The sequence below is a fragment of the Varroa destructor genome, unplaced genomic scaffold, assembly GCF_002443255.2.
Source record: "Varroa destructor unplaced genomic scaffold, Vdes_3.0 BEIS01000004.1, whole genome shotgun sequence".
Lineage (NCBI taxonomy): Eukaryota > Metazoa > Arthropoda > Arachnida > Mesostigmata > Varroidae > Varroa > Varroa destructor.
The window spans coordinates 18213786-18239291 of record NW_019211457.1 but is presented as its reverse complement, the minus strand read 5'-3'; the positions used below and the strand labels follow the sequence as shown (position 1 = coordinate 18239291).

General features: G+C 39.4%; 5 protein-coding genes across 15 annotated transcripts in view; 3 read left to right on the top strand and 2 right to left on the bottom strand.

Moving 5' to 3' along the window:
• Positions 1–22162, top strand: part of LOC111249789 (uncharacterized) — a 30267-nt gene extending 8105 nt beyond the window's left edge. The window contains exons 2-5 of one of the 4 annotated variants that reach the window (XM_086987942.1): positions 9460–12079; positions 20065–20116; positions 20735–20794; positions 22047–22162. The gene's annotated coding sequence lies outside the window, so the exon portion shown is untranslated. Of the gene's footprint in view, positions 1–9459; positions 12080–20064; positions 20121–20729; positions 20795–22046 lie in introns of all 4 variants that reach the window. The other 3 variants (XM_086987941.1, XM_086987943.1, XM_086987944.1) reach the window with 3 other exon arrangements.
• On the bottom strand, positions 6295–13211 carry LOC111249788 (histone H2A deubiquitinase MYSM1-like). Of its 3 annotated transcripts, none has more exons than XM_086987939.1 (10): positions 13072–13211; positions 11883–11955; positions 10157–10649; positions 9488–9669; positions 8930–9331; positions 8479–8720; positions 8024–8196; positions 7598–7809; positions 7267–7500; positions 6295–6871 (listed from the first exon to the last, which is right to left on the bottom strand). In XM_086987939.1, exons 1-10 carry the CDS (start codon positions 13113–13115, stop codon positions 6770–6772), a joined length of 2157 nt encoding a protein of 718 aa, XP_086844065.1. In that variant the 5' UTR covers positions 13116–13211; the 3' UTR covers positions 6295–6769. The 3 variants fall into 3 exon arrangements, with proteins under 3 accessions (XP_086844065.1, XP_086844064.1, XP_022659828.1); XM_086987938.1 differs by lacking the exon at positions 13072–13211 and adding an exon at positions 12070–12210; XM_022804093.2 differs by lacking the exon at positions 13072–13211 and adding an exon at positions 12070–12210 and having other exon boundaries at positions 7610–7809.
• On the top strand, positions 12305–23974 carry Ppcdc (phosphopantothenoylcysteine decarboxylase). 3 transcript variants are annotated; one of them, XM_086987961.1, is made up of 4 exons: positions 12305–12445; positions 22102–22297; positions 22596–22720; positions 22981–23974. In XM_086987961.1, the coding sequence occupies exons 2-4, from the start codon at positions 22114–22116 to the stop codon at positions 23272–23274; spliced, it is 603 nt and encodes a 200-aa protein (XP_086844087.1). In that variant the 5' UTR covers positions 12305–12445; positions 22102–22113; the 3' UTR covers positions 23275–23974. The 3 variants fall into 3 exon arrangements, with proteins under 3 accessions (XP_086844087.1, XP_022659847.1, XP_022659846.1); XM_022804112.2 differs by lacking the exon at positions 12305–12445 and adding an exon at positions 20738–20878; XM_022804111.2 differs by lacking the exon at positions 12305–12445 and adding an exon at positions 20800–20878 and having other exon boundaries at positions 22160–22297.
• Snx6 (sorting nexin 6) lies at positions 14814–17160 on the top strand. The gene has a single exon (XM_022804106.2). The coding sequence runs from the start codon at positions 14814–14816 to the stop codon at positions 16011–16013; it is 1200 nt and encodes a 399-aa protein (XP_022659841.1). The 3' UTR covers positions 16014–17160.
• Positions 22924–25506, bottom strand: part of Dph2 (Diphthamide biosynthesis 2) — a 15406-nt gene continuing 12823 nt past the window's right edge. For 3 of the 4 annotated variants that reach the window (XM_022804102.2, XM_022804100.2, XM_022804099.2), the window contains 4 exons: positions 25113–25327; positions 24536–24695; positions 24135–24320; positions 22924–23938 (listed from right to left, as the gene is read on the bottom strand). In XM_022804102.2, coding sequence (XP_022659837.1) covers positions 23814–23938; positions 24135–24320; positions 24536–24695; positions 25113–25327 — 686 coding nt within the window. In that variant the 3' untranslated portion in view covers positions 22924–23813. The remainder of the gene's footprint in view (positions 23939–24134; positions 24321–24535; positions 24696–25112; positions 25328–25506) is intronic. The other variant, XM_086987945.1, reaches the window with a different exon arrangement.

Below are 25506 nucleotides of genomic sequence, written 5' to 3'. Positions count from 1 at the left end.
AATAGGTGTGATCTCGGTCACTCCTGCACAAGCAGTTGCAATAAGGAGTACTCGAGAGGGTTGTTTACAATAACAGTCTGATGCATAGCATCTAGCGCTGATCAACTGGATATTGCGTTCAAATAATTTAGAAACACGGTACATTTAAAATTATAATATTGGATTGACGAGAAGTTACTGACAGTTTTCAGCCATTGAAGCGAATATTTTTTAGTTCTTAACCTAATAGTACTAGAACTAGATTTGCAACTAGATTTGCGTTATGATGATCGACGATCTTCTGTTATTTGTCTGATAACACCATATTCTTATCACTGTAGACTATGATTCTTGGGCAAAAAATTGTGACAAGTGATAAAATTAAATCAACACCATTAAAAAAGCTTTGCAGAGACCAAAATGGGTCATATTCTGATGGCTCTAGGCCTGAGCTATAGGGCGGATGCATAAACATTTCCTACCCAAGTTCTTTCAATTTTTGCAATGTAGCTAAAGATATGTGCAGTCTAGCATTGTCATAATAGAAAACGATGTGTCTTCTGTTTACTAGCTTTGGTCGATTCTTTGCAACAGCTGGTCGTCATCTTGTTAGGTGCTGGCAGTAAAGGTCGAAATCAATCGCCTGCCTAGGCGGCAACAACTCACAAGGCACGATTCTGTTCCACTCCCACCAGACATCTTGTTTGGTATTAGTCAGGGCTTTGCACGATATTGTTATATACGATGAACTTCAAAAATCTCTCGCTTTCATTAAGTTTACGCAAAGTTTCTCAGACGGAAATGCAATCGAGTAAATTATATGCATCAATTCATGTGACACGCAATCATCGACCTTTCTCTGAACCGACTTTTTCAAATGGTGTAGAACTGTTTGGTGGTGGATGCCTAGTACTCACGTATCAGGCTTGCCAAACTTTCGCAATCATTCCAGCAACTCTCTTCATCACTGGTAGACCTCTACGAGAAGTATCTTTCACATCGGAATTTCTGGAATGAAAACACAAGAAACATCTTTGGGGGGCCATTTCATCCGGCAGCGCATCTTGACCATAAAGAGCACACATTTTTTTATATATCTGAACGGCATTTGTGTATTTATCATAATTTATTAAATAGTTTTGGGGAAAATCCAATCGTCCTCAAGACGATTGCCTCAAATCTGAATAAAGCCTTCTCAATATCTTAGCACATCTACTACTGTCAAATCTCAGCTTTCAAATGACATCGACGCCCACCCCACGTTTGAGATATGTGAGCTATCTAACTAGAAAAACGATCAATACTTTTGTCGATACTTCATTAATCCAGGATCTGATATATTTATGGATAACATCGTCTGGTCTCAACGATTCGCTAGGAAAACAATTGTTTTATTGAGCTATTAAATGAATTCGCCAAATTAACTCAAAGCAACAAGTACGCCTGTGAGAACGAGTAGTATAATAGCCGAACCTTTATTGGACCGAGAACTTTCTTTCGAAAAGTTTTCGTCCCATGCCGGGTCGAAACCATGCCATAGGTCCGCGTCGATCAGCAGTATACTAAGCCTGGGTTATGGCGCCGATGGTTTTTTTTCTTTTTGATGATGCTCATCGATGTAAACATTAATATCGCAATTTTTTAAAGGAAAAACCCTGGAAGTGTGGCGCATACGCTCGATACGTCAGTTTAGTATGACATATATACTTTTGGATGTGTGCATGCGTCTAACATGGTGAGTCGTACTCTGAGGCAATTTAAGTCTTCTAAGTACTCTATATAATAAACAATCGACATTTTGTTTCGTATTAGCTATAAGTAATACTGGCTCCCTAACTAATAACTTCTTTATATTATATTATTCATTATATTATGTATATTATAATTAATAATGAATGTATATTACTTTTTAATAATAACGTAGTTTTCTTTAGTTTAGCATTTTAAATGTAGCTTTTGGAAAGACGAAGCCGTTCCTAAAAACGAAGTGGGTATCTTCGTTTCTTTACCGTTAAACAAAAAATTCGTAGCTGTTTAATATAGCCTCAGATTTTGAATACCGCTCAAAAAAATCCAGTGACATAGATTACACGAAATTGGTATGTCTAAGAAGTTCGGAAACTTTGATAGTATAAAAATCTCAAATTTCTGGTTCTCTGGCTAGAAAAAAACATCTGTTCCATACAGCTCCACTTTTCTCTCTATCAGAACAGCTATATACACATATTTAACGTAGATTATGGTATGTGAACGATGAACAGGATGATACTTAACTAGATTACGTTGAACTTAACGGTGTCGCGTTTGTCACCCGTGTTATTATTGAGAATAATTTACGTACCTAAGCCCCTGCTGGACCACTATCTAGTTGCAAACAGTCGACCCAAATTCCGGGGAAGTTGGCTCCCAGTTTTTCATTAGTTATTAGGGATGCACATTTCGTAGAAAGCTAGGTAACTGCTTCAGTGAGAAAACCAATCATAAAAAAACATGCCCTCACTCATTATGTTGGAACTAATAGTTGAAATATGCATCAGCAAATTTCTCAAGTTGATCCGATAATCTCACCATTTAAGTAGCAAAGTTGTAGCATTCAGTCAATACGAATCGTAAATATGCCAATCTAATGATGTTCGATGCAACAGAATAATGTAAGCTGCTTTCAAGTGTATTGAAAGATACAACTAGGATATATAAATTGTAGTGTGATATTTATGGTTTGATAATGGGAATATTTATTTATCGACTTCAACAATAATAAAAAAATAATTATTAGAGGCCGCATCGAATCAATGCCGAGATACAGGTCGATAGACGAGCGTCAATGGCGAAATATTTTGACAAATTCAATATGACGAAAAATCTAATGAGAGAAGTCAACATGACAATAGACGTTGCGCAATCTTGGGATGACCCTTACTTCTCTGTTCACACGGAGCTTTTTCGATTTCCGCGACGATCTCTTCCCAGCTAATGGAAAGCCACGGGTTTACCGCTTGCTGGTGTCTGCTCGTAGTCATTGATCTGGCAGTGCAAGCGTAGGTTTTGCAAAAGGTTTTTCGCGATGGAAAAACCCCTATCTCTCTTCATGTATGACTGGGAACAATGACAGAGCTACGGTATTAGTAATAGTGAAAGTTCTTGTGCTTGTGTAATCTCTGCTATTTGAATCCAGATAATCTGTAACATTCCCCTTGGCTCATTGCTTTTCTGTGATACTCGTATCTGTTTTTGTCTTTAGTAATGTTTCATGTTCAGCAATTAGAAAATATCTTTATATCATGATAGTTCTCACAGAATCATGTTTATTGAACAGCGGTTACTGTGTGCCATAGTTCCTTGATTCTTTCGTCACCAGGTACGACAGTCTGTTATGTAAATACATTTCATGAAACTTATCATCGAAACTTTCGCTAACGACCTAAGCGCACGTAAATCCTCCGAATATTAATGAAAGATCCTGGAAAATCGCGTTGCTGGGTCGCTGCTTGAGCTATTTGTTTCTTATAACAGATTAGCCTAGTGTCTTACGAAGTCCCACAGGTACTCTGGGTTTTTAAGCTTTCCATTCTTTGAAAATAAAATCTAACTTATGAATAAGCAGAATCACATAATGAATATTCCCTAGTGAGATACTAGCCAGGTTTAACCCGGCAAAAGGAAAGGGGATGATTCTTATCAGGAGTCTTTAGAAAAGCGTAGTTGGCTGCATCCCAGTTTGGCCTGCAGGCAATGAGCCTAGCTGAAACTGTCCAAATTTACGTGGAAGTCGTAACCGATTGAAACATAGGCGCAAGTTAATTTTGCCAGAGATTTTTGACGTCGTTGTGTGTACACCATACGGCATCGAAATTGATACCTTTTTCTTATGCTTTGCTTCTGAGGTCTCTAAATAACAACGGCTTAAACTATTTATCAGTCACCCTCAAAACAATCCTATCTTAATATGCAAATAATTTTTTAGAAGGAAGCGAGCGTCAAAGTATATTGGTATAAAGTTGCCTACCTGTCGCTTAAATACGCTACATACACAGAATTTCAACGTGACGCGATTTTGGACTGATTGCAGACGAAAACTACGAAAAATACTAGGCTAAAAAAGTGGGCAAAAGGCGCGATCATCTCAGGCTATTCACTAAATTTCATCTGCGGCATAAAACGGCATCAAAACTCCCGATGTATTAAAAATTACTTTTTGAGCCATTTCGAAAAAATTTTAAGCACTTCAAATCCAAGACCTTCCGGTTTGCCTTGGATTTCTAAGAAGCCTCACTAAAAATGGCAGTAACGTAGACCGCGAATTTCAAACAAAAAACAATATTTTTTTTAAATTTTGGTAAGCTTCGTTTAAACCGGAAGGGTTGGGTAATAGTACCCTTTTCACTTGAATTGATTGCCTTGTTGTGACGATAACAAGTTTTATTCTAATACTATCGACGGGAAAGAACGCCAGACCGTTACGATAAACAGCATGGCAAAACCTGTCTCAACGTAAGTTCAGTGCCCTGTAATGTGCTTCTCATCTCGATTGGTTGGTACCGTGATAAGTGTATACATTTCTGAATTAAGCGATGAAAGTTACACTTTTTGAATAGAAGCATCGCGTCCATTGCTCCAAATTTTCGTTGGAAACTGATACTCTGGTTGCATCAGAAATTGCCCACTATACTAGTCTTCTTTTTAATGAGATATCGGCTATACGATAAAGTATCGTGACGTCACAAAGAAATGTAGTTCTTGTGGAACAGATGGGCCATCAAGCAGTATAATAGCAGTCCTATAGGGCTGAAAAGCCAAAGGTACTCAACGACAGTTCTTCGTATAATAATCATAAGCATGCGCAATAGTAAATCTGGTATATCCATCATCACAAAACCTACACATCATATTTGTATAATTCCAAAATGTTATTTCAGTATACAAGTACGCATTTTAGTGATGCAATATATGGCTTGTTTTACCGAGTTACTTGTAAGTCAACGAAATTCCTTAACTTAGTGTAATTATCAGCCCATGAGCCCGAAGATTAAGATAAAACTCCTCCAGCGTTAAGATCACCCGGGACCCCACGAGGTTCACGTGTTCTCGGTGGATATCCTTTAAGGCCGGATGGCCTTCTACCATTAGGTTAGGGCATTAGTACCATACGAGATCACCCACACTACATACGATTTGAATCCTCCTCAATCCAACGGACAAAAATTAAAATCGATCTCCCTATGTCTGTTAGTAGTTAGTAGTTTAGAAGTGTCTAAAAATGTAAGAGTGCGCATTTGACCAGCTACCTCAATAATATTTTGTTCTTTTTTTCGCAATTTTTTCACTGGTTAGCAATTCATATTACAGCAATAAGAAAAGTCATAATATCCGAAGCCTTTAATACATTTGTAAAGTCACAAAACTACGTGTGTATCTTATTTAAATCCCACCTGTTTATTAGCATATCTCGACGGCAGGATCTAACGTCGCGTATGATTATTAATTATTATTATATATATATATATATATATATATATATATATATATATATATGAATATTAAGATATTAGTAATGTGTTCTATACAACAAGTGGATTTGATTAGGTGCTTTATCGTCGCTTACTTGTGTGCGCATTGCAGATGTCTATTTGTAAACGTGACGTCTGTGCTATTTCTAGATGTAATATTCAATTCAATATTTTATCTTTAGATAAATAATTGCTCACTAATAGCGATTCTTTTTTATCAATTGTGTTCAAACTCTCACAGGTATTACACCCTGGGTAAGACAGAAAAAAGATCAGAGCTACTAAGTGATCTTTTTTCAGTCATATTGAATGATTGAAAATAGGTTTTTACATTGTTGTATATTATTTGTATACAATCATATTACAATTTCGTTTTTTAATATAAAGATTAGAAAACAAGATGTTTTATGAGAAAACATGGCTTCTCGTTTTATCTGAGATTTCATTACTTTATGTATAATTAGTTCATTATAACTTACCGGCTTTGATAGGAGAGTTAATCAAGTCATTATACATACTTTATTAATCGCTACTAGACCTGAAATGTTAAACTATATTAGCGTCCAGCCAGACAACACATGCGTAAAACAGCCCATTTCCAGTAGAGTGATTTATTCAAACCTTAAACCGTACCAAGGCAGTTTAAGGTTTGGCAAAGGACCTTTTGCAAGGGGCCCGAGAACTCCGGAACATGATGCAAAGTTTAGGCTTATTCCTATCCTAAGAGGTTTCTGAGAGAAATTAAGGGATCCCGCTAGGCAAAATAACTATACGTATTATTGACATTTCCAAAGAAAATTGCCTTAGATCTTTAAAAAATTTATAAACAGCGTCGTTTAATAAGATAGTGATTTGCATAAACAAAATATTTACTGGATATAACATTTCAGACATTTTTAAACTAACAAAATACTCACGAATTTTTTTATTCAATAAAAACCTAACGATATCATTAATCACCACGTATAACAACAATGCGTTTGCCCCTGAAGAATACTACTTCCGCGTATGTTATGCACAGCGAGAGATGTTGTATAAATATAGATAAAAATATGATGTTCGTATATATAGGTGTATAAATGAATCTTTGTATATCGCAAAGGTTCATTAGTATTCACCAATATGCTTTTTGTTCTTCCTGTCATTCGGGTAAAAATTTTTTACATCATTAGCCTTGGTGGCTGGGTCGAAATACCATATTTTACAATGACAACTTTGTTGCTTTTATCTCTTCGACACAAAAGCGCATCGAGCTAGTGGATTGAGGATGTCAACAGACAATTTCAGGCAGCTGCAAACATCGCATGGATTCTGCTGAGTATAGCAGTTGTCTCGCTTTCACTATATTTAGCTTTGAGAAGACACAGCTGAAGGGTGGCCATCATCTGTAATAAAAGTTAAGTGACAACGGAAAACAGTCGGTGACGAAGATAATCCCATGAATTGGATTCTGCCATAATAAAACCGTATTGGATTGTAACTAACAGCTAAATACACAGTGTGTTTTTCAAGTTCATCTAAATAACAAAGTAAGAGCATATCATATGATTAGTAAAACGATTAACAGTATGACAGTCGTTGACAGACGCAATGAATATATCAGAAAAAAATGAGCGTTTGGCCGCAAATTAAGCGTTCCATTGAGTCCGAACAAGTCAAATCGGATCACAATATTCGAAAGCAACAATAATATTGTTACTCTATGTATGTACACGTGTGGCCAGGATAGCACGTCGTCACTGGTACAGCAACTTTTTTTTGCGATGATGATCTCGCTCACCTTGTCAAGATTTGTCCATTCACTGTTAAAGCTCTCTTGAAAAGGAACTAATTCTCCTTGAGCGTTGCCCCTTAAATCACGAATCATTTCAAACACAGCTTCAAGCGAGGGTCCTAGCCCGCCATCATCTCCACGGATTACTTTCGGTTTCAGTGAGAACGGACAATATTCCGCAGTCTGACGGTGTTTTTCAACGACGAAACAGGTCATTTTAGTGTGTAGGCGATTCACCATCTACAAAAAAAAGATCTTAAAAAGCTATGAAACGTTCGACGTACCAAGTCCAGTACATATGATTTAGGTAGACAAAATAACTGCTTTAGAGTACTACCGTTCTATTAACCTTGCCAGCCTGGTAATACGGGCTAAAAATGAGTGCAACAAAAGGCTGTCCGGCATTTCCATTAAACATATTCTGCAAGTCGACTTGTAACGTCAAATCCCTCATTGAAGGTTGCGGAGCGAATGTCGGATGCGAATGATACCAGCCAACGACGTCCAATCCCCACCCGCGGAATGTCTCTGCAGCCTCGTATTGACTCACTGAAACAGAAAGGCTATGCCTTATATCGACCAAGAAACGAACTTTTCATTGGTGTATGACGTTTAGCGTCCAGAAGCGAACGAAAACAGCGAAATGATAAACAAGAGTTACCTGATACATACACAACAAAGGACCTCGGAGGGATCTCGACGCTCGACTACCCTACGCTAGGTATATCATCAGCGAAAGTTCTAATAAGGAAAATAGACGAACCGGGATCCATTTCGCATTCCGTTCCATTCGCTCTGGTGGTCCGAGTTGGAACAGCGGCCATAACTCGAACGAGATTCTCCTCAGCGATTCCCCCGAGCAGACCAATTACTTCGGACAAGCTTTGGTGTGAGTGGCTTTCCGCTACGAGCAGCGCAGACGCGCATAATTCGACGCTGCAAAACGAAAAAAAAACTGCTTAACATTAATGATTCCAATAAAATGCAAAAATCTGTGTAAATCATAATCATGTATTGAGCATTGTGGTACATTAGCTATTAAACAGTAAGTTGGTTTACTCAGAAACAGGTATCAAAAAAGAAAACAGTCTACTATGTCAGGTGTATATATACATGTACAATCCTATGTTCAATTTATTAACTATCGAACTATCATTAAAACGTGTAACTCAATAACGAACATCTACGTTAAGTGATACTTGAATATCGTACACTCACTTGAGTGGTTGGCAATCCGCATCATATTTAAGGCAGTGAATTAGCTTGAAGGGGTTCGTTGCTTGAGAGTGCCGCACAGATGCAGGCTTTTCGTTAACGGCATTTTCATACGGCTTAACTAGGGTTGTGGCAATCACTTTACCGGTGACGCTGTCGTGTTCCATGGTACAGCCCCCGCGTTCGATATCAGTTTGACTTACAAAAGACTGGTGAGTATTAATCTTTCTTCGCGGTCGGGAGACCTGAATAGGAGATGATGACCAATATTAGCTCGCATTCGTTTGGAGATAACCTCATGACCAAAGATTGCTTTAAGTCTTAAATCTGCGAGAGACGTAAAGATACAAACAATTATCTGGTAATAGAGATCTAAAAGATTAGTCATAGACTTAACGATGTCGATTCTATTAATCCGACGGCAACTTCGTGTTGAACTAAAGATCAAACTAACTTTTTTTAGTGAAGTTGAATCGGGTGCGGTACGGTCCTTTTTGGCGTTTGTTTGAGGGCAGCCGAAATTGATAGCTCCGATCCTTTCGAGGTAGTCATGAATAAGGCCAATACAATTGACATCCCCACAGTTCTTCAATCCCATCCGCGAGGAAGTCTTGTTAAGGTACCTAGGTTGTTGTTTAAGCCAGAGTCCAATGATGTGATTCCGTATTCGCAAATAGCGCTCTGGTGTTTTTTGGCCACTTTTGCCTCTAAAGTACTCTGCGTTCGCTTCCTCCTCGAAAGGCAGAACTCGGTAGGGGTCCAGTCGAAGCTCACTAATTGGGGCAGAATTAGACGAGTGATTATCCTGCGTGCTAGAGCACGCTACAGCTTGAATAGGGTCGGACAAAGTCGATTTCTGCAAAATAAGGTAACAAGAAGCCAGAATTAACTTTATGATCTCAAAGGTATTCTGTTGAATTAGGAATGTAACGAATCGAAGTTGATGTACCGCTAATAAGTAAGTTTTTTTTCATCCACTTGCAGGGCCGAAAGCTAAAATAGTGATGCGTACCTTCTTGAATGACTCGACGTTCACGGCAATTAGACGTTCCACTGGTTTGTTTGAGCAACTGGCACTCGAACTAGTTGACGTTTCTGATTGGCCAGAGTTTCCAAAGGCCTCGCTTACATCGTCACAAACCCGAATTTCTTCATCCGACGCTTCAGAGTCCTTCGTTATAGTCACAAGTTCACCTTCATTTGCCAAGACGGGATAGATACGAAATGTTCATATTTTATGTGTGGTATTTCTTATTCTAGTACATTGTAATTAATGCGAAATTAGACTGGTACAGAGCTAAATTTTAGTTTCCAATATGATCTCTGTTTATGTAACCGGCCTTACGCTTGTCCTCATAACGGTTACTATTTGAGAACTAGTGGAACGACAATGAATCACAAACTACGTTTAGATGAAAATATCAATAAGGGTATTTATTTATAACTATTGCATAAGAGATTCAGAAAAGAATCATTAAAACATGAAAAAAAAATGCAGATGACCTAGGCTTAGAGCAGAAAAAACGTAAGTATAGAGATAAAAAAAAATCGAGATTCTCTTTAGAAAAAAAAAGACTTGCAGTTGACGTAAGTGCTGCTTCAATTGCAAGCCCCCTTTTAGTCCACTCTATTATATATAAGTGTATGTGTAAGCCGAGTATCGACATGAACAAGAATTCACCAGCATCAACAAGAGCTTTCTTCATAGGTCGTTTGCTCGAAGATGGCTCCTCGTCGTCGAAAGATAGAGCTGTCACAGCATTTCCACGACGTAATCTTCGCCCCCTGGAATCCAGCCGCACAAAACCGCTCCTTGTAATAGCACCATGTCCTTGCACTGACTTAGCAGGCGGTGGACGCTTTGCTGACGTCAATTTTAATCGATTTTTCTGTTCATTCGGCCGCTCTTTATCAGGCTTCGGAGACGTGAATGACTCCGTGAGTAACAATTTTCTGGCGTGCGCTTTAACCTCAATCGCGGTCCGATTCAGCCGTTTTGCAATATTGTTCCACTGTTTACCGTTTTCTCGCAGCAAACGCGCGAGAGCATCTTCCTCGTCTCTGGTCCACTGACCGCACGGTGATGGCGAATCAAGAAAAGACGTTCCAAAATGAGATGATGCAGTGTCCTCAGCGAGAATCCGCTCAATCTCGTTGCACTGTGATTCTGCCGACTGTAAAAGAAAACCGGGAAAATGAAAAAGGGACAACACATATTTGTAAAGAACAGGCAAATAATCATTATTCGGGGAGTTCGCTGTCATTCAAGAATGTAAACATCGTATGGTATTTGCTTAGTAAGGTAAAGATGCATACCCAGTACTAAAATAATATACGCATTTCTATATATACTTTCAGGAGATATATATATATATATATATACATATATACGCATATATACCTTTTTCAAAGGGTACTTCAATGACATTGCCTTCTATAAAATGTAGATATGAGCAAACAAAAGAGATGCCTTTTTATACAAAGTTATCGGGTCAGAGATCATAGGGTTTAGAGCCAACTGAAACAGGAAAACTGTAATGCTATGCGAATGCTCTGGTAGAACCTCAAAAATAGAGAAAAAATAGAACGCTTCAGCATTAAGACAGAGTAAAAAGGCTTTTTAGCTAATTGATTTTAAGGCCATTGATGAACAACTGTACCGAATTTAAGGGCGGAGAAAACCCGACTTATAGGAAATTTTGCAGCGACAAGAATTTCTGACGTGTATTACAAAAGAAGCCCGGGGGCTTCACCTTGCGTCCTTTTTGCGGTTCAATATTTTTATAATTTTATCTTATAAATTATAGTCCGGGTCCATGTCAACGGTTATTCCAATGTTGTACAAGCTCTTGTGTAGCTCGTAAATATAAGTAGTACCTTGTAACACAACAGAGTGTAGCTTGAACGTAGGCTTTTTACAGTTACCATTAGCGAACATGTTAATAAACTCTCTCGGGAAAATTAGTTTCGTGACTGATTTCATAAGCAGGCCATCATAAGGCACAAATGATAGCTTAAAAAGGAATCTGTTAAAAACAGAAGCGATCTGAAACGGCCAAACAGACACAAAACATTTCGTAGCATAGTGAATACATTACTACAACACTGGGCATCACACTGAGGAAGTTGCTTGGCTACGAATAGCCAGATTCCTAGCAACAGCTGGCAGTAAAAGGTAGCACAGAGCGGATAAAAGGCTAAGGGTCTTTGAAGTAAATACTACCTGTTTGGTAATTATACAAAGCTCGATAATTTAATTTCCTGTCAAGCGCGAATTCGTACGTCAGAAATGTTTAACTAGTCGAAACCAGATTTATACTATTCCAATATCCTTCACTATTATCGGCAATCTATGGGTTACCCGTAGTCAATTCAGGGACACCTGCACATTAACCATAATAACTCACCATACCAACATCCGGACTAGTCCACAATGGTTTAAATTCATCTTGCAGTACCGCCGAACTCTCGCTCAAAGCACTGAAAGAGAAAAGGGACACTCGTTACAAAACTGATTACTAAACTTGCTTCACCCATCTATTTCTCCCCACATTGTTCACTGAGTTTTCTGTAAGCTGAGCGCCATTTTCGTACTTCGAATCAGGTGAGAAGTCGCCTTCGACATCAATATTATCTTCAGCAGCCATGATTTTTGTTTACGAGTAAACGTTCGTTTGCCAGTATCTCGTTCGTATGGGAGCCGCCATTTTGGATCTACACAGCGAACAACAGCTGATTCTGGGTTAGTCATGTCGACTGCAGTTACGCATGAACGGCTAAGGATCCTTGTTAGCATTACCCACTAGCTCTATATTGCGAACGTGGCGGCAGAGTGCAAATAAAGGACTCTGTACACTGAATATCGAACCGGCGTGCTTTGCCTTCAGAATTGCTCGGTGATTCCATACATAATATCATAGTAAAGCTACTTTTGTAGGGTGATATCAGTGCGCTTTTTATCTGCAAAAAGGTAAGTGATGCAAATATATCTCAGTATCGGCTATACGTCGGATACGGCATCTAAATGTTGCTTATCAACTACTTAATTCGACGTTTCATTTAGCCTATTATAAAGCATCAACAAATCTCAATTGAAATTACCGTTTGTGCGTTATTACCACTCATAAAGTGACCATCGGATGATGGTATCTTTGGGTCTGCGCATATGGGTGTGGAGTGCCTGAACGCGTGTAGACCATTAAATATAATGAAGACCATGGCTATTTCCATGTGATGTCACTACGTTTACTCTTTCTCATATGATAACCACAGATGGCAAATTCAGAAAGAGTCGTTCGATAGGCGATATCATTACTGCTGGTGGAATACTTGTCTTATATATATAGTAATTTTTCATATGAGAAGCCTGAAGCATTTCAACTACAGGCCGACTTCGTCTCAATCTGTTGTTGTGTCCTACATGTACTAATTACTGACACCTCTCTGTTCCTTTTCTTTCAAAACAATACTCTAGCTGCTTCTGGACAGCGGATAAATATGTACAACGCGGTGACAGATTGAAGTACGCTTTAAGTTAACCCACATAAAGCTGCTGATCTCAGCGTCGTTTTCGGCAACAGTGTGAAGTGATTATACCATTGTTTGCGTTTTACCGTCGCCTTAGTTGTAGGCGGAAACATTTAGTGGTAGAGATTTTCATTGCCGTCTACTCCAATGCCTGTTGCTGCTGCTGTTGCCGTTGTTGTCTGATTGTTTTTGGCGGTGACGGTAGTGGTGTGGATATTTAGCCGGCGTCTGCGAGCAGATCCTGCTGATGTGCTTGTGCGTCGGTAACCGTAGCCAGGAGCCTAGAAAGGAACTTTGGTGGACAAAAAGCCAGACAGAGAGACAGGTGAAGGCTGCTTATGGCCATGGCCATGGTACACAGCGCGTTTGTGTAGCGCATAGTGCGTTTTCACCCATAAGCCTGAGTGTTACTCATTATCAGCTATCGGCTAGTTAGTTCGTTGACTGCTGCGCGCCCACGCGCTGTTGCTGTTCGAAGGACTGTCGCCGTCGTCGACGCTTCTTCTGGATTACCATCGCACGATAATACCACTGTCATCGTCAGTAGCGCTATCATTGCTGCGAGCGTGGCACGTCGTTTTTCTTCCCATTTAGGAGGCGTTTGCCGATAGCAACCACAGATTGTTAACCACTGGCCGATGATCAACAGAGAGACAAGGAGACAGTAACAAACTGTGCACGGATTTTCCTTGTAGAGAACCGAGTATCGCAGTATATAACGGAGAATCGAATGACCGCCGCAGTTGTTGCCAATGGCAAAAACGACGATTGCCTCTTCCACTCATTGAGGTCTAGCACGAATCCTTCCATGCCCTAGCAGCAATAGCAGCGAACGATAACAGCACTATTAAGTGACAATAGTTACGTTAGCGGAGACCATAAACCGTAGTTATCAAAACCAGCCTCGGCAAACCAGTGTCAATAAAAACAACAGCAAGGGCAGCAGTAGCGACGTACATCGTGTGTATCTGTGTCAAAGACGCGCTCTCGTCCGTGACGATTTCCTTTCTTACAGCGCTTCTGTCGTCGCTGCTGTTGCGACTAACGCGTCAACTCAAGGTCCTTCGACACTGACTCGGTCCTGTTATGCACTGTTGTGTTGAAATGCTACTGCGGATGCTGAACGGTCGTTTTCATCATGAGGCTGTGTCTTTGTTTGTTCACTCGTTTATCGGTCGCCAGTCAGTATTCCGCCTATCCATTGCCTCCTTACCTCTTTACGCGGCCGCCGCCGCTGCTGCTGCCGTTGCAGCTGCCACTCTAACAGCTTAGACTGATCCGAGTTAGTCACGTCTTCGACCTCTCTCAGCGAGATGTCCGCCAGCCACCGTCGCCCGCCGCATTGAGTTGGCTGGAACGACAGCAAGAACGGCGGCAGCTGTGAATAATATCGACGGCGTGTTACGATCGTCGCTAGAAAACGCGATTGAGAACAAGCAGGAGTGGCTGGTTGGCAGCGACGTTTTGTATCTGTAGAGGAACACAACATTGTTGTAGCTCTTCTGCTCGTAGTGATCGTATTAGTAGGGATTACGAATCAGTGGTACATGATTAGAGACGAAATCTGTATGAGATCCGTGTGGTAGTCCGTCGTTAATGATCATCTTAGCCGTTTAGCGTATCGTGGGGGTGTTACATAGTGAACAGCACGACATAGCTGTCCTGGCTTTAATGATTTAGGGACGGTGATAGGCGGGCTCTGGGGAGCTTTGCGAAGTCGAAACTGTTTCGACTCGGCGCCCCTAACGCCAAAAACTGTGGCTCGACCAATTTTGCGAACTCGGTTTAAGTGCGGAGGGAAAATCGATAAGATGGGAACTGAAAGCAAAGCCCGCGCTGATACAGTCGATCTGAATGACCCGTTACCCACTCTGCTGGTCGAAATCTCCGACGCGCTAAGCGAACGCGACATCGTCAAGTTTACCGTGCGGACCCGCTCGTCGCTAGCCAATTTCGACAAACCTGATGTATCTGTAGTGCGCCAACATGAAGAATTTTTGTGGTTACATCAGGTGCTTGAAGAGAATGAAACGTACGTCGGCTACATAATTCCGCCGGCGCCCCCTAGGCCAGATTTTGATGCCTCTCGGGATAAACTCCAGCAGTTGGGAGAATGTGAAAGTAGCATGACGGTTGACGAATTTAATAAGATGAAAGCGGAACTAGAGGCCGAGTACTTGGCCACATTCAAAAAGACCGTCGCCATGCATGAAATCTTTCTAAAACGTCTGGCTGAACACTTGGTCTTCCGGGAGGATACGAACCTGCATGTGTTTTTAACCTACACCCAAGAATTATCAGTTCGTGGAAAGAATAGAAAGGAACGCATTTCTGGTCTATTTTCGTCACTCTCAAAGCAAGCTGACGGCTTGCTTCTTCAGACGACTCAAAAGGACATTGATGAGTCATTTGAGGCGGAACGCATCTTTCTCACGAAGTACTTCGATCAGCTGAAAGAAGTAACCTCAAAAGCCGACAAGATGACCCTAACGCATAAGAACCTCGCCGATAGTTTCATCAAGGTTTCGGTCCAGTTTACGGCGTTGGTACACACGGACATGAACAGCGACCTCGAGAACTTCTACCCAAAAGTAAGCAAATGCATGGAGAAGGTTCGAAAACTTGAAGGTCGCATGAGTAGCGATGCTGATCTCAAGCTCTCCGATGTTCTTCGCTATTATCAGCGTGACTCGGAAGCGGCTAAATCCCTTCTGTATCGACGACTTCGAGCGCTGGCTAACTACGAGGCGGCCAACCGCAATCTGGAAAAGGCTCGCATGAAGAACAAGGATGTTCCTAGTGCAGAAGAGTATCAAAAAACCACCTGTGAGAAATTCGAAGACATCTCAACCCAGGCCAAGCAGGAACTGCGAGATTTCCGTGCGAGACGAGTGACCAACTTCAAGAAGTCGTTAATTGAGCTCGCAGACCTTGAGCTCAAGCATTGTAATGCTGAGGTCGTCTTGTTGCGGGAAACTATTGGGAAGCTTAAGATGGATGTTGTTAAATAGATCGATTACAAGTTGAACTGAGGACTTATTTACTATTATGTATTATCATTCTTATTATTATATATTATCATTAATACCCATGTTCGTTGTTGACTTGCTTAATGAGCTGTTAACGCTTTGTAATTTTCACCAAGTGAACACAATATAATGATAGGTGAGCGCGCGTAAAGTTAAAAAATGTATGTGTTGACGAACAATCAAGTCTGTCTTTATACAAATGTTTTTTGTCTGCGAGATTTTTTTTTGTTTCGTTGCAACAGACAAGTTGAAGTTTAAAAGTATTTTTTTTAGTTAATTAGGAGAAAAAGATTGCAAGAAGTCGAATACGTATCGTTGTTAGGTTATGATCGTAGCAATATCGAAGTCATGGACAATTACCAAAGTAAGTGGTTAGTAGTCAAACGCAGAGTGTGTACACGTAAACAACTCATACGTTATATGTATGGGCTGTTTCGTCAGCGCTGTGGCAAATATATTCATCGTCACCCATCACAGGTCAGGTTTCATTTTTTTAAACGATCTAGATATGGGCGTCCAATTATAATGGATCAGCCAGATGAAATACAAAAAGGTATTTCCGTGTTGGTTCAATTGATCGATATGATTTCATTGCTGCTTCTTATTTGGACTTTTCTATTTTTTTTTTGCTCCTAGCGTATGATGACCACGAAAACAGGGTGAAATCCCTGTGGAAAGCTTGACCCAATCAATTTGATGGGTGGTATTAGGTAAGGCACTATCGAGCAGTTGCTCCATCTGATAAAAAAATAGTTCCTGGATAAGCTTACGTAGTTTTTGTTGATAAAAGGTATAAACGGGGATACTTTTTGTCCTCCGTAATAAAGGACTCATGGAGATCAGCAGGTAAAAAAAAAGGGTCCCGTACTTGGTAAGACTTGTTTCGACGTTTTTATGCGAACGTATTATCTACGTTATCAGAATTATCCGACTGTGTAATATATGTAACTGCCATTCAAAGTACTTTTTATCATGACGACGTAATAGTTATCACCAATATATACACAATTTGTTTCCACCAAATGCCACTGATGCGTTGTTGACTAAAGTAACACAGCAATGTTTTAGTGATGGAAGCTAATTACTGTAACAGAAAGAATGGTCAAATAAAGGTGTTGTTTATTGATAACTACGTCTATTCATTAAGTCTGTTGATATTAGACTGTTGGGAACAAAAAATATTGTACTTCTATCTAATCCATGGATACATGTACTGACTTTGGCAGCCATAACCTGAATATTCGTCTATGTGTCGCTCAACGGGGTTTGCTGACTGTAAATCTAATTTGCTCTACTCGTAGAAGTAAACAGGCGTTTAAGGAAAACCTGATATTTTGACTGTGATTTCAGTGTTCTTCTGGTACATTGTCCATATTCCTTATTTGGTCCTAACTATTCAATTATTAGAGCTTTCTATAAAAAGGAGTTTATGCACTAAAATCATCATGGGGATAACAATATAAGAAAAATAGCTTTTCTGAGTACTTTCAGCGTTTGTGCCTTTGATATTGTTATTATCTACTCACAATATTACGCATTAGGAAAAATTCTACTTTGTTGTGAAATTCCTATTGACCAATATTACTCATACACAAGCACAAAGACAAAAATACCATTTTCGAACGAGGATAAAACCTGATACGAAGTCGGGAATATGGTTTTAATCTTTTGGTGGGTAACGATATGATGAACACAAAAGTATTTGATTAGTTTGAAGTACAGAGTAGTATCGTAACTCGTCAAATGACTGCCAGTGGACGATGCGCATCAGTGGATATCTCCTGTGAAAGCCATTATGTATCGTTATAATTAATGTCCACTTATGATCATTAATATTAACGTCGTTCAAGCTATGCAGTTATATGCGGCGGCACATACTCCAGCAGGGCCCGACTGAAACAAGTTTTATCGCTTATGTAGCGGACGTAAAAAACCTGTCCTTAGATAGGCTTTTCCACTTTCCACATCCATAAAAGAGGTGAACTGAGAAATTGACCTTTCTAATCATGTTCTGTCATACCAAATTTCTAGAGGTCGCGTTTATTCTAGACATGAATCAATCAGACTGTCAACCAACGTTTCACGTTTAATCAGGTAATCTTAACAGATTAAACGTGTTTTATTTCGTACAGATCCCGTTTCTTGACGATTGTCAATTTGAGATTTATGTAGGTTTATGAAGTGTTGCCTTTTCCGTCCACTCTTTGCCGAACACTAAACACCGAGAAATTTCCCGAACGGATTCGACGTTCTCCATGTTAGCCGTAGACGGCCGTTTTGTTTAGGCTATGACACAACATTAGTTGGCGTGGCATATATCGAACTCTATTTGTACAGCTCGAGCAATGTCTGCTATCTATGTGTTAGTACAACCCTATCACAGACTCGTCTCAAATGTCATCAATTTCCCTACGCCACTGTGGTATTATAGCCTCTAACCTGAGTTGGCTCAACACGTCGATAGACAACAGGTCTGCATCTAAACTTTAGTAAGGCTTCTGCCAGCCACAGGCGTCATAGAATAACGTTTAAACCACTGAAGTGAGATATGCGACATAGAAATGTTTTATAGGCCATCTGTCAATAGGATTACTACATAGAATTATCAGATTACCTACTATTTCTGCTTATTAGTCAAGAAATATTGAGAACTTTGCAGCAATCGTGAACCGACCTATCCGTTGTCCTTTCCGGTTTATTGAACAAATATGTAAAGGGAGCAGTTAAACCAACTTCATAATACAAATTAAATAATCGTGGAAGGGCAGGATCAACAAAAAAAAAAGAAGGTCGCGTATCGTATTGAATTTTTTATTAGGCGGTGCAATTTTGTCATCAAATTAGTGTTGGCTCAAAGACACGAGGATTCGCGATAAACTGTCCAACGCATAGGCCTATCTAAGAAAAGGGGGTTCGTTAATTGCGTACATTAGAATGATCTAATCATCTTTATTATAGATTTATTGACGATGCAGATGAGTCAGAGTACACTTAGAGGCTTCTGTGTTGTTTTAGAAATGACGTAAACGCCCTATTTGTTAAGAGCACAAAATCGTTGTACGCTAAAGCGGCCAAAGGCATTGTAGAGGACATTAAGGTCTTAAAGAATGATTTAACGGCAGGTAACAGGCTTTAATAGAGATTGTTTTGGTTTACCAATTGATTCGAGGTTTCTCAACTCTTTTTATCTATAAAACAACGTAACTTCCTGTGCCAGTTAGTTAAATATGTGTGCTTGTGTGCAATATTTATCCGTGCTACATATCAGATCCTAAGCCCAAATCTATGATAAATATTGAAATTGGGCACGAGAAGTGGACTTTGGGAAGCTCTAGGAACCTTGTGCATACTGAAATTGGAAAACGGCCACGTCAATTCGAAGGTAATTAGAAAAGAAGCTGTCACGTGTAAAACAGCGTTGAAATTGGTATTTGGGTAGTAGGCACCTGAAAATCTCTGTTCGACTTGATTGAGCGAAGCTAATAACAAGGAAACAGGGAATAAGCCTTCATCAGAAGTATCGTGTTTAAGCCGTGTCGTATAAAACACTAAGAGTTTTCTAGAAGAGCGTCCAAGCCATTGTAATGCGAATCGTGCTGCTTAAATAGTTGTCTTTTTTTTGTGATTAAACTGGCGATACGTTGTATCGAATTCCTACCTTGACGCGTTGTATTACAAACTGAAGCTGAGGCTTATTTGTCAGAGACATAGGCTAACAGAAACTAATCTGAGGATAGTCCCGTTAAAATAATCAACTACTGCAGCAGTGTTTCTAAAAAATTGGCAGAGCATTAGGAAAGTTGAGTTCTTCATCTAATGATTGGTTTCGCCCTTAGACGCTGTATCTGTGGTTGTACACAGACGATGAGCTATTGGAGCCCGTTTATATAAATAATAAAAAAAATGTTTACCTAATTATATGTGGTGAATATAAATAGAATCATAAGATACTTCCTGTAGTAATTACGTCCACAACACGCAAATCACACTGAGAGCCAACAACAATAATCTGTATCATGGATGTGTATTACAGGCAACGGTAAAGCATTAAAAAAGACACTGTCGCTAACTACATGAAAAGAGAGGTTTGTAAGTGAACGCACTAATTATATAAGCTACTGTTCTTAAAAGCATCTGAAGCAACCTCGATAATATACAATGCAGTTATTATACGCATTCATTTAAGTCGGGACTCAAAAATCAACGATCTGTTTTTTCATTTGCTCAATATTTTGTGTGAATAAAGCCTGTTATTTTTTAATTGTTAACAACACTGATGTCAGCAATATTGAAATAACAAACGTTAGAAACGTAATTAGCTTTCACGGCGAAGACAACCAAACACTTTCATAAATGGTAAAGCTACTCGAATGTATCGAACGAAATCTGTAAAATGATTTTTCTTCGATAGAAATAATCCATTGTTAGTCTATTATTATTCCTAACAAATTATACAAAGTTATTATGTAGCTCTTCTTATAACAAGACCGAATTTATCTATTATTTCTATTAGATTTAATATTGGATTTCGTAGATAACACGAGTTCGAGTCTAATAATACAACAGTTTTCGTGCGTTTAAAGGGCCTGTTTCTATGGGTCGCGTCCACTTCACATGGCAACGTGGGAAGTTACGTAACTGAACATAAATTCGTGTAACATCTTTTCTCTTGTGCCGCGTCTCTGATATTTGTAACAGTGCAGGAAAGAATGATGCTTCAATTGCGTTGTCACCGCCCGTTTCGGCTAAACGCAGATAACATGGTGATTACTAATTATTAAAAATGGCTATCAATACAGTTGACTTATTCTGCAACGATTTACGATTCGTTGCATCTACTAGTCAAGGTAAATTATAGGTACTTAGGTAAATTAAGTAAGTACTTAAGTGAGCAATAATGGCGCATTCACTTTGTTTATGGTGAATAAGCTTGCTTCGCCCACGGAGACAAGGTTATGTAGTCAGCTATATATAATTATCAACCTAGAAGCGATCAAGAAGAGGCTATCTTAAGAAAAACTAAAATATGGCCATTAGCCGCTTGGGCTAGTTCACTCCATCTGACCTATTTGCATATCCACATGTGCTCATTACTACGCAGGCTAACGCCGACCGATTTAGACGTACAGTTGGGCAAATTTCACTGACAGTTGACCATAAAGCCGAACTTTGCACACATTCGTTTATTACTATAACTGCTCGTATTGACCAAAAGCAAAAGACAATGTTTTTTTTGCTTTTGTTTACTGTCGAACGTCCATTTTCGTCGTAGGTAATTTAATGTCGAAATAAGCTCATTATGCGAAATTGATTTAAATATACACCCAAAATTACGTACACCCAAAAAAGAACTAATGTTTTCTTACACCTATTTGGCTTACATGGCCTAAAGTCTATGTAAAAATTTATTAACCTAAAATATAGTACGATCATTTTGTTATACATAAAAAGTCTATACAGATAGGGTAGCCCTGGGCGGAGTTTGTGGAACAATTCTATCCAAGAGGCCGCTGATGTGTTCTAGGGGGGATTTGACAAGAAAACATCAGGCCCAGAGTGTTCATGTTAAAAATACAAGTAGTAAATGGCCAACAATATGGAGCCAGGTGTTGTGAGCGGTGAATAAGGGATCTTGGCTAACTCTCGGCTTAAAAAGCTAGGTACTTCTGGCCATTATTAGGAAATCTGAGATGCGCGACCTTTACTCCGATGCTCTGCCACATCCGTATCTATGCCCACGGCAATGTTGGCGTATTTGGTAGCTATAGACCTCAATCTTTCATGTTTTTATTTGACTACCTACCTTTCTTGTGTTTCTGAGCCTGTTCGAACGATACGTATCTGATTCATCTTTTTGTTAAGACATTGTGAAGCAATATCAAGGTTGCGTTAGTGCAATGATTCTATCCATTCGTAACAATTACATTCTAGAAGTTAATTTTCCTTTTTTGCTATATGGAACAGTTAAAGATGACAATTATGATCGCAATTGATTTCGTCTCGACGGTGTTTCAGGACTTCGACGTACAATTTGCGCCAAAGAAAGCTTTGCTTTTGATTGTCGTTACAGCTTGGCAAGATAATGCCTCAAACTGAAGGCGAGATTCATATACTTCTGGGCCTTACAGGAAGCGTGGCCTCGTTAAAAGCCCCCGATCTTATTCAGAAACTCAAGAAACTCGATATTCCCGGACACGAGATCAAAGTTCAGGTAGTTACGACGGAGCGTGCCAAACACTTCTACAGTCAGCTTGAAGCCGAAATAGGTAAAATAATGAAGACAGAGAGACAGGTCTGCTTTGCCATTTTATTGATGTGAATTCTGATAAGAATCACTTTTACGGGCGATTAGTTCTAAAGTTCACTAGGCTTTTGTGGAAAGAATAAGGAACCTCACAAATTTTAACTTCCTATCAATTTATGGGCCGACACCATGAAAGAGATTGATTCATATTTAGAAATGCAGACTTGATATCGGTCCCTGCTTGCAAGTTAACAATAACTGATTTTAAAAGAAGTGAGCTTTTGTTCTAAATTAATTTCTACTTTTGATGATGCTGGCAGTGCACGACGACGTCGCGGAATGGAGTTCATGGAACAAGAGATCTGATCCGGTGTTACATATCGAACTTAGGAAGTGGGCAGACATTTTCGTGATCGCTCCGCTCGATGCTAACACAATGGCAAAGGTATTTTACTCCCTGATAGCAGACGTTATTTCCGCACCTACTTTGTTAATAATAAATATTGATTGATATAAATATTCATCAATCGATTTTGAGCACGAAACAAAACTTCACTTCAAAGCCAAGCGTAGATCTTTCTCAATCTTCTCAAATGCCTTAGAACCTCTTGGTCCATTCTGGTCCGTTCCTAAACAAGACACTACTAGTTTTTGTTTGTAATTTTTTTATTGAAGTGGTATGTTAATAATGGTTAACGTTTGCAGATGTGCACTGGCATATGCGACAATCTCTTCACCTGTGTCGTTCGAGCGTGGGACCTCAATAGACCGCTTTTGTTTGCCCCAGCCATGAATACGTTTATGTATGAACATCCACTTACTCGAAAACAAATTGGCAAGCTCACAGCCTTCGGCTATATTGAAATACCGGCAATCTCTAAAAAGCTGGTTTGTGGTGACACCGGTTTAGGTGCTATGGCCAACGTCGACACTATTGTTGAGGTCACTAGGAATCAGGCCAACGGTAGGGTAGTTGGTCGAACATGGAGGAAACTGTAGTAGCGAAAAACGTCAAATCATTTCTCAACCTGACTAATAGGATGGCCACTTTTATAATTAGTAAAATTTCTTTCGTTACAATAACAAGCTGACTGACATTTCTCTAACAAAATGTAAGGAAGTGAAAACTTTACGGTTTTAATCTACTAAATTTCATTAAATTATGTTTATAAGACGAGGTGAACATCTTTGAATCGTTCGGCGTCATGACATTGCATCCGGATACGACGTGCTAAAAAAAAAACTACATTGAATGTGTACCGAGAAAATGCAATTTTCAGACACAACGGGGATTGATTCTGTTTGTATTATCAAGTTTTACTGGATAGAGAAAACCGAATACTTAAATATCTACAAACGAATAGTAAAGTTATGATATACTTGTTCAGTATATCGGGTCGATGCTTTCATAGTTACCTATTTACACGGAAATATCTGAATAAACATAGCGTATATACGAACAAATTCATACGGTGAGAGTAAACACATTTCAATGTAGTACATATCATCAGAATTATATCAATGTATATATGTAATCGTCAGAGATCTTCGTGGGTGTATTTCATTGCTGTACCGGCTCGGCCAGCCTTGATTTCTGACGGCGTCCTAGGCCCATCTAAGTCGGGATCAAGACCTCGCCAAGATCGCTGAGCAAGCATCTCGCCTGCAATTTAATAAAGTGGATAGTATTCGCTAAATATTCGATATATTTTTCTATTAGATTATTAATAACGACGAAACCAGCGCCAGTTCTAGCTATATATATGTTCAAAGGTTCTAGACAATAGCTAAGTAAGTCGACGGTTCCAGCGTTTGTGGAAGTATCATAAAATAAGTGCTTTGGTCCTAGTGTTGTATACCTGCTCCAAAAGGACCAGAGAAGGCCAGAGTGCCAGACCCTTTTATACTAAGAACTCCGTTATTTTCAGTCGACTCATTTGATATAGCCTCGTTTCCAAGTGTTCGTACTTTCCCAGAGATCAACGAAGTCTCGTAATTCAGTGAGCTCTCCATGTCTTCTGGGGTCGCAACATAAGCCGGTCCACCTTAAAAACAGATAGGCGTCAGTAACTACAATGAAAGTAAGCTGATTTAATTAGTGTACTGCTCTTTAGATAGTGGCTGCCCATAACCAGCACCCACATGCACGATGATTGCATAAAATGGCATATAATAGAGTGGTAAAACCAGTACAAGGAGAACCTTTTAAAAAATTTAATCAAGAAATTTGTGTTGATTACGTAACTTCGAAATATAATACCTGGTAGAATATCGTTGAAGTCAGTGGAGAAATGAGCGCCCCATGTTCTATTTGGATTTAGGGCGACTTCAAGTTCGTATGGCGTTACCACAGGCCTGTAAAATTCTTTCGAGTCGAAAAACGAATTTTCTGGACAAGCAACATATACATACACATCAATCTGTAAGCAAAAGCCAACATGAGTATTTACCATTACCCACTATAGTTCAGTGAATTTGGGTTGTACAAATAATGCAATTAATAAAAAAAAAGCTGCCTCGTTTATACAACAACAAGTGTAACATATGAGTTTTATATAAAAGTCAATTACTAAGAATATTAAACCATATTTCTCCGCAACTCGTTACCCACATGAATTTCAACGATCTGTTCAGCATCTTTTGAGATGATTGATTCTGATTGCTGTTTACTCTAGCTACTAAGAAGGTTGCTCACGAGCTGCATAAATAAGTCAGGAAAATGGGTATAAGTCGCGCTTAAACATATCTATTTCGGCAACAAGAAAACATTCGTACCATAAGAAAATGCAATTCTATAAGCGGACATTGCGGTATTTCTCATATAAAATACAAATTACCTCTTGGAAATTGGCAAGTTTAGCAACATTTAATTTTCCAACGGCTAACGTGTAACTTTTACGACCCGCTTTTCGAATGAGCTGTCGAAGGTGGCCGATTACTTGCAAATAGTTTTGCACTCCCAGTGTACCTATTAAGATTCCAATAGTTCGAGCGTCCTTAGCTTTCTCCACTAAAAAACGCCGCCTCATTAAGCTCCGCGATATTGTTAGACCTAAAGAGGTAGAAAAAAAGGTCAAATGGGTGAACAGTCTGCACTCATCTTCACAAAAGTCTGCTTTTTTACATGCCCTAATTGAGAATCCTAGTAACACCGTCAATATATTCGCAAGGGACAGCCTAAAATGGTAAACGTACGTACACTCGTTTATAACGGCTAAGTATTTTATTCAA

Bases quoted from the DNA above. Each gene is read 5' to 3' on its own strand.
- LOC111249788 (XM_086987938.1), bottom strand. From the start codon at position 12,122: ATGGCTGCTGAAGATAATATTGATGTCGAAGGCGACTTCTCACCTGAT. The intron at 11,956-12,069 runs GTACGAAAATGG...TTTCTCTTTCAG, and splicing joins GACTTCTCACCTGATTCGAA to TGCTTTGAGCGAGAGTTCGG. The intron at 9,670-10,156 runs GTGAATTCTTGT...TGGCAAATGAAG, and splicing joins GAAAGCTCTTGTTGATGCTG to GTGAACTTGTGACTATAACG.
- Ppcdc (XM_022804111.2), top strand. From the start codon at position 20,815: ATGGCTATCAATACAGTTGACTTATTCTGCAACGATTTACGATTCGTT. The intron at 20,879-22,159 runs GTAAATTATAGG...TGGGCCTTACAG, and splicing joins CGTTGCATCTACTAGTCAAG to GAAGCGTGGCCTCGTTAAAA. The intron at 22,298-22,595 runs GTAAAATAATGA...TGATGCTGGCAG, and splicing joins TCAGCTTGAAGCCGAAATAG to TGCACGACGACGTCGCGGAA.
- Snx6 (XM_022804106.2), top strand. From the start codon at position 14,814: ATGGGAACTGAAAGCAAAGCCCGCGCTGATACAGTCGATCTGAATGAC.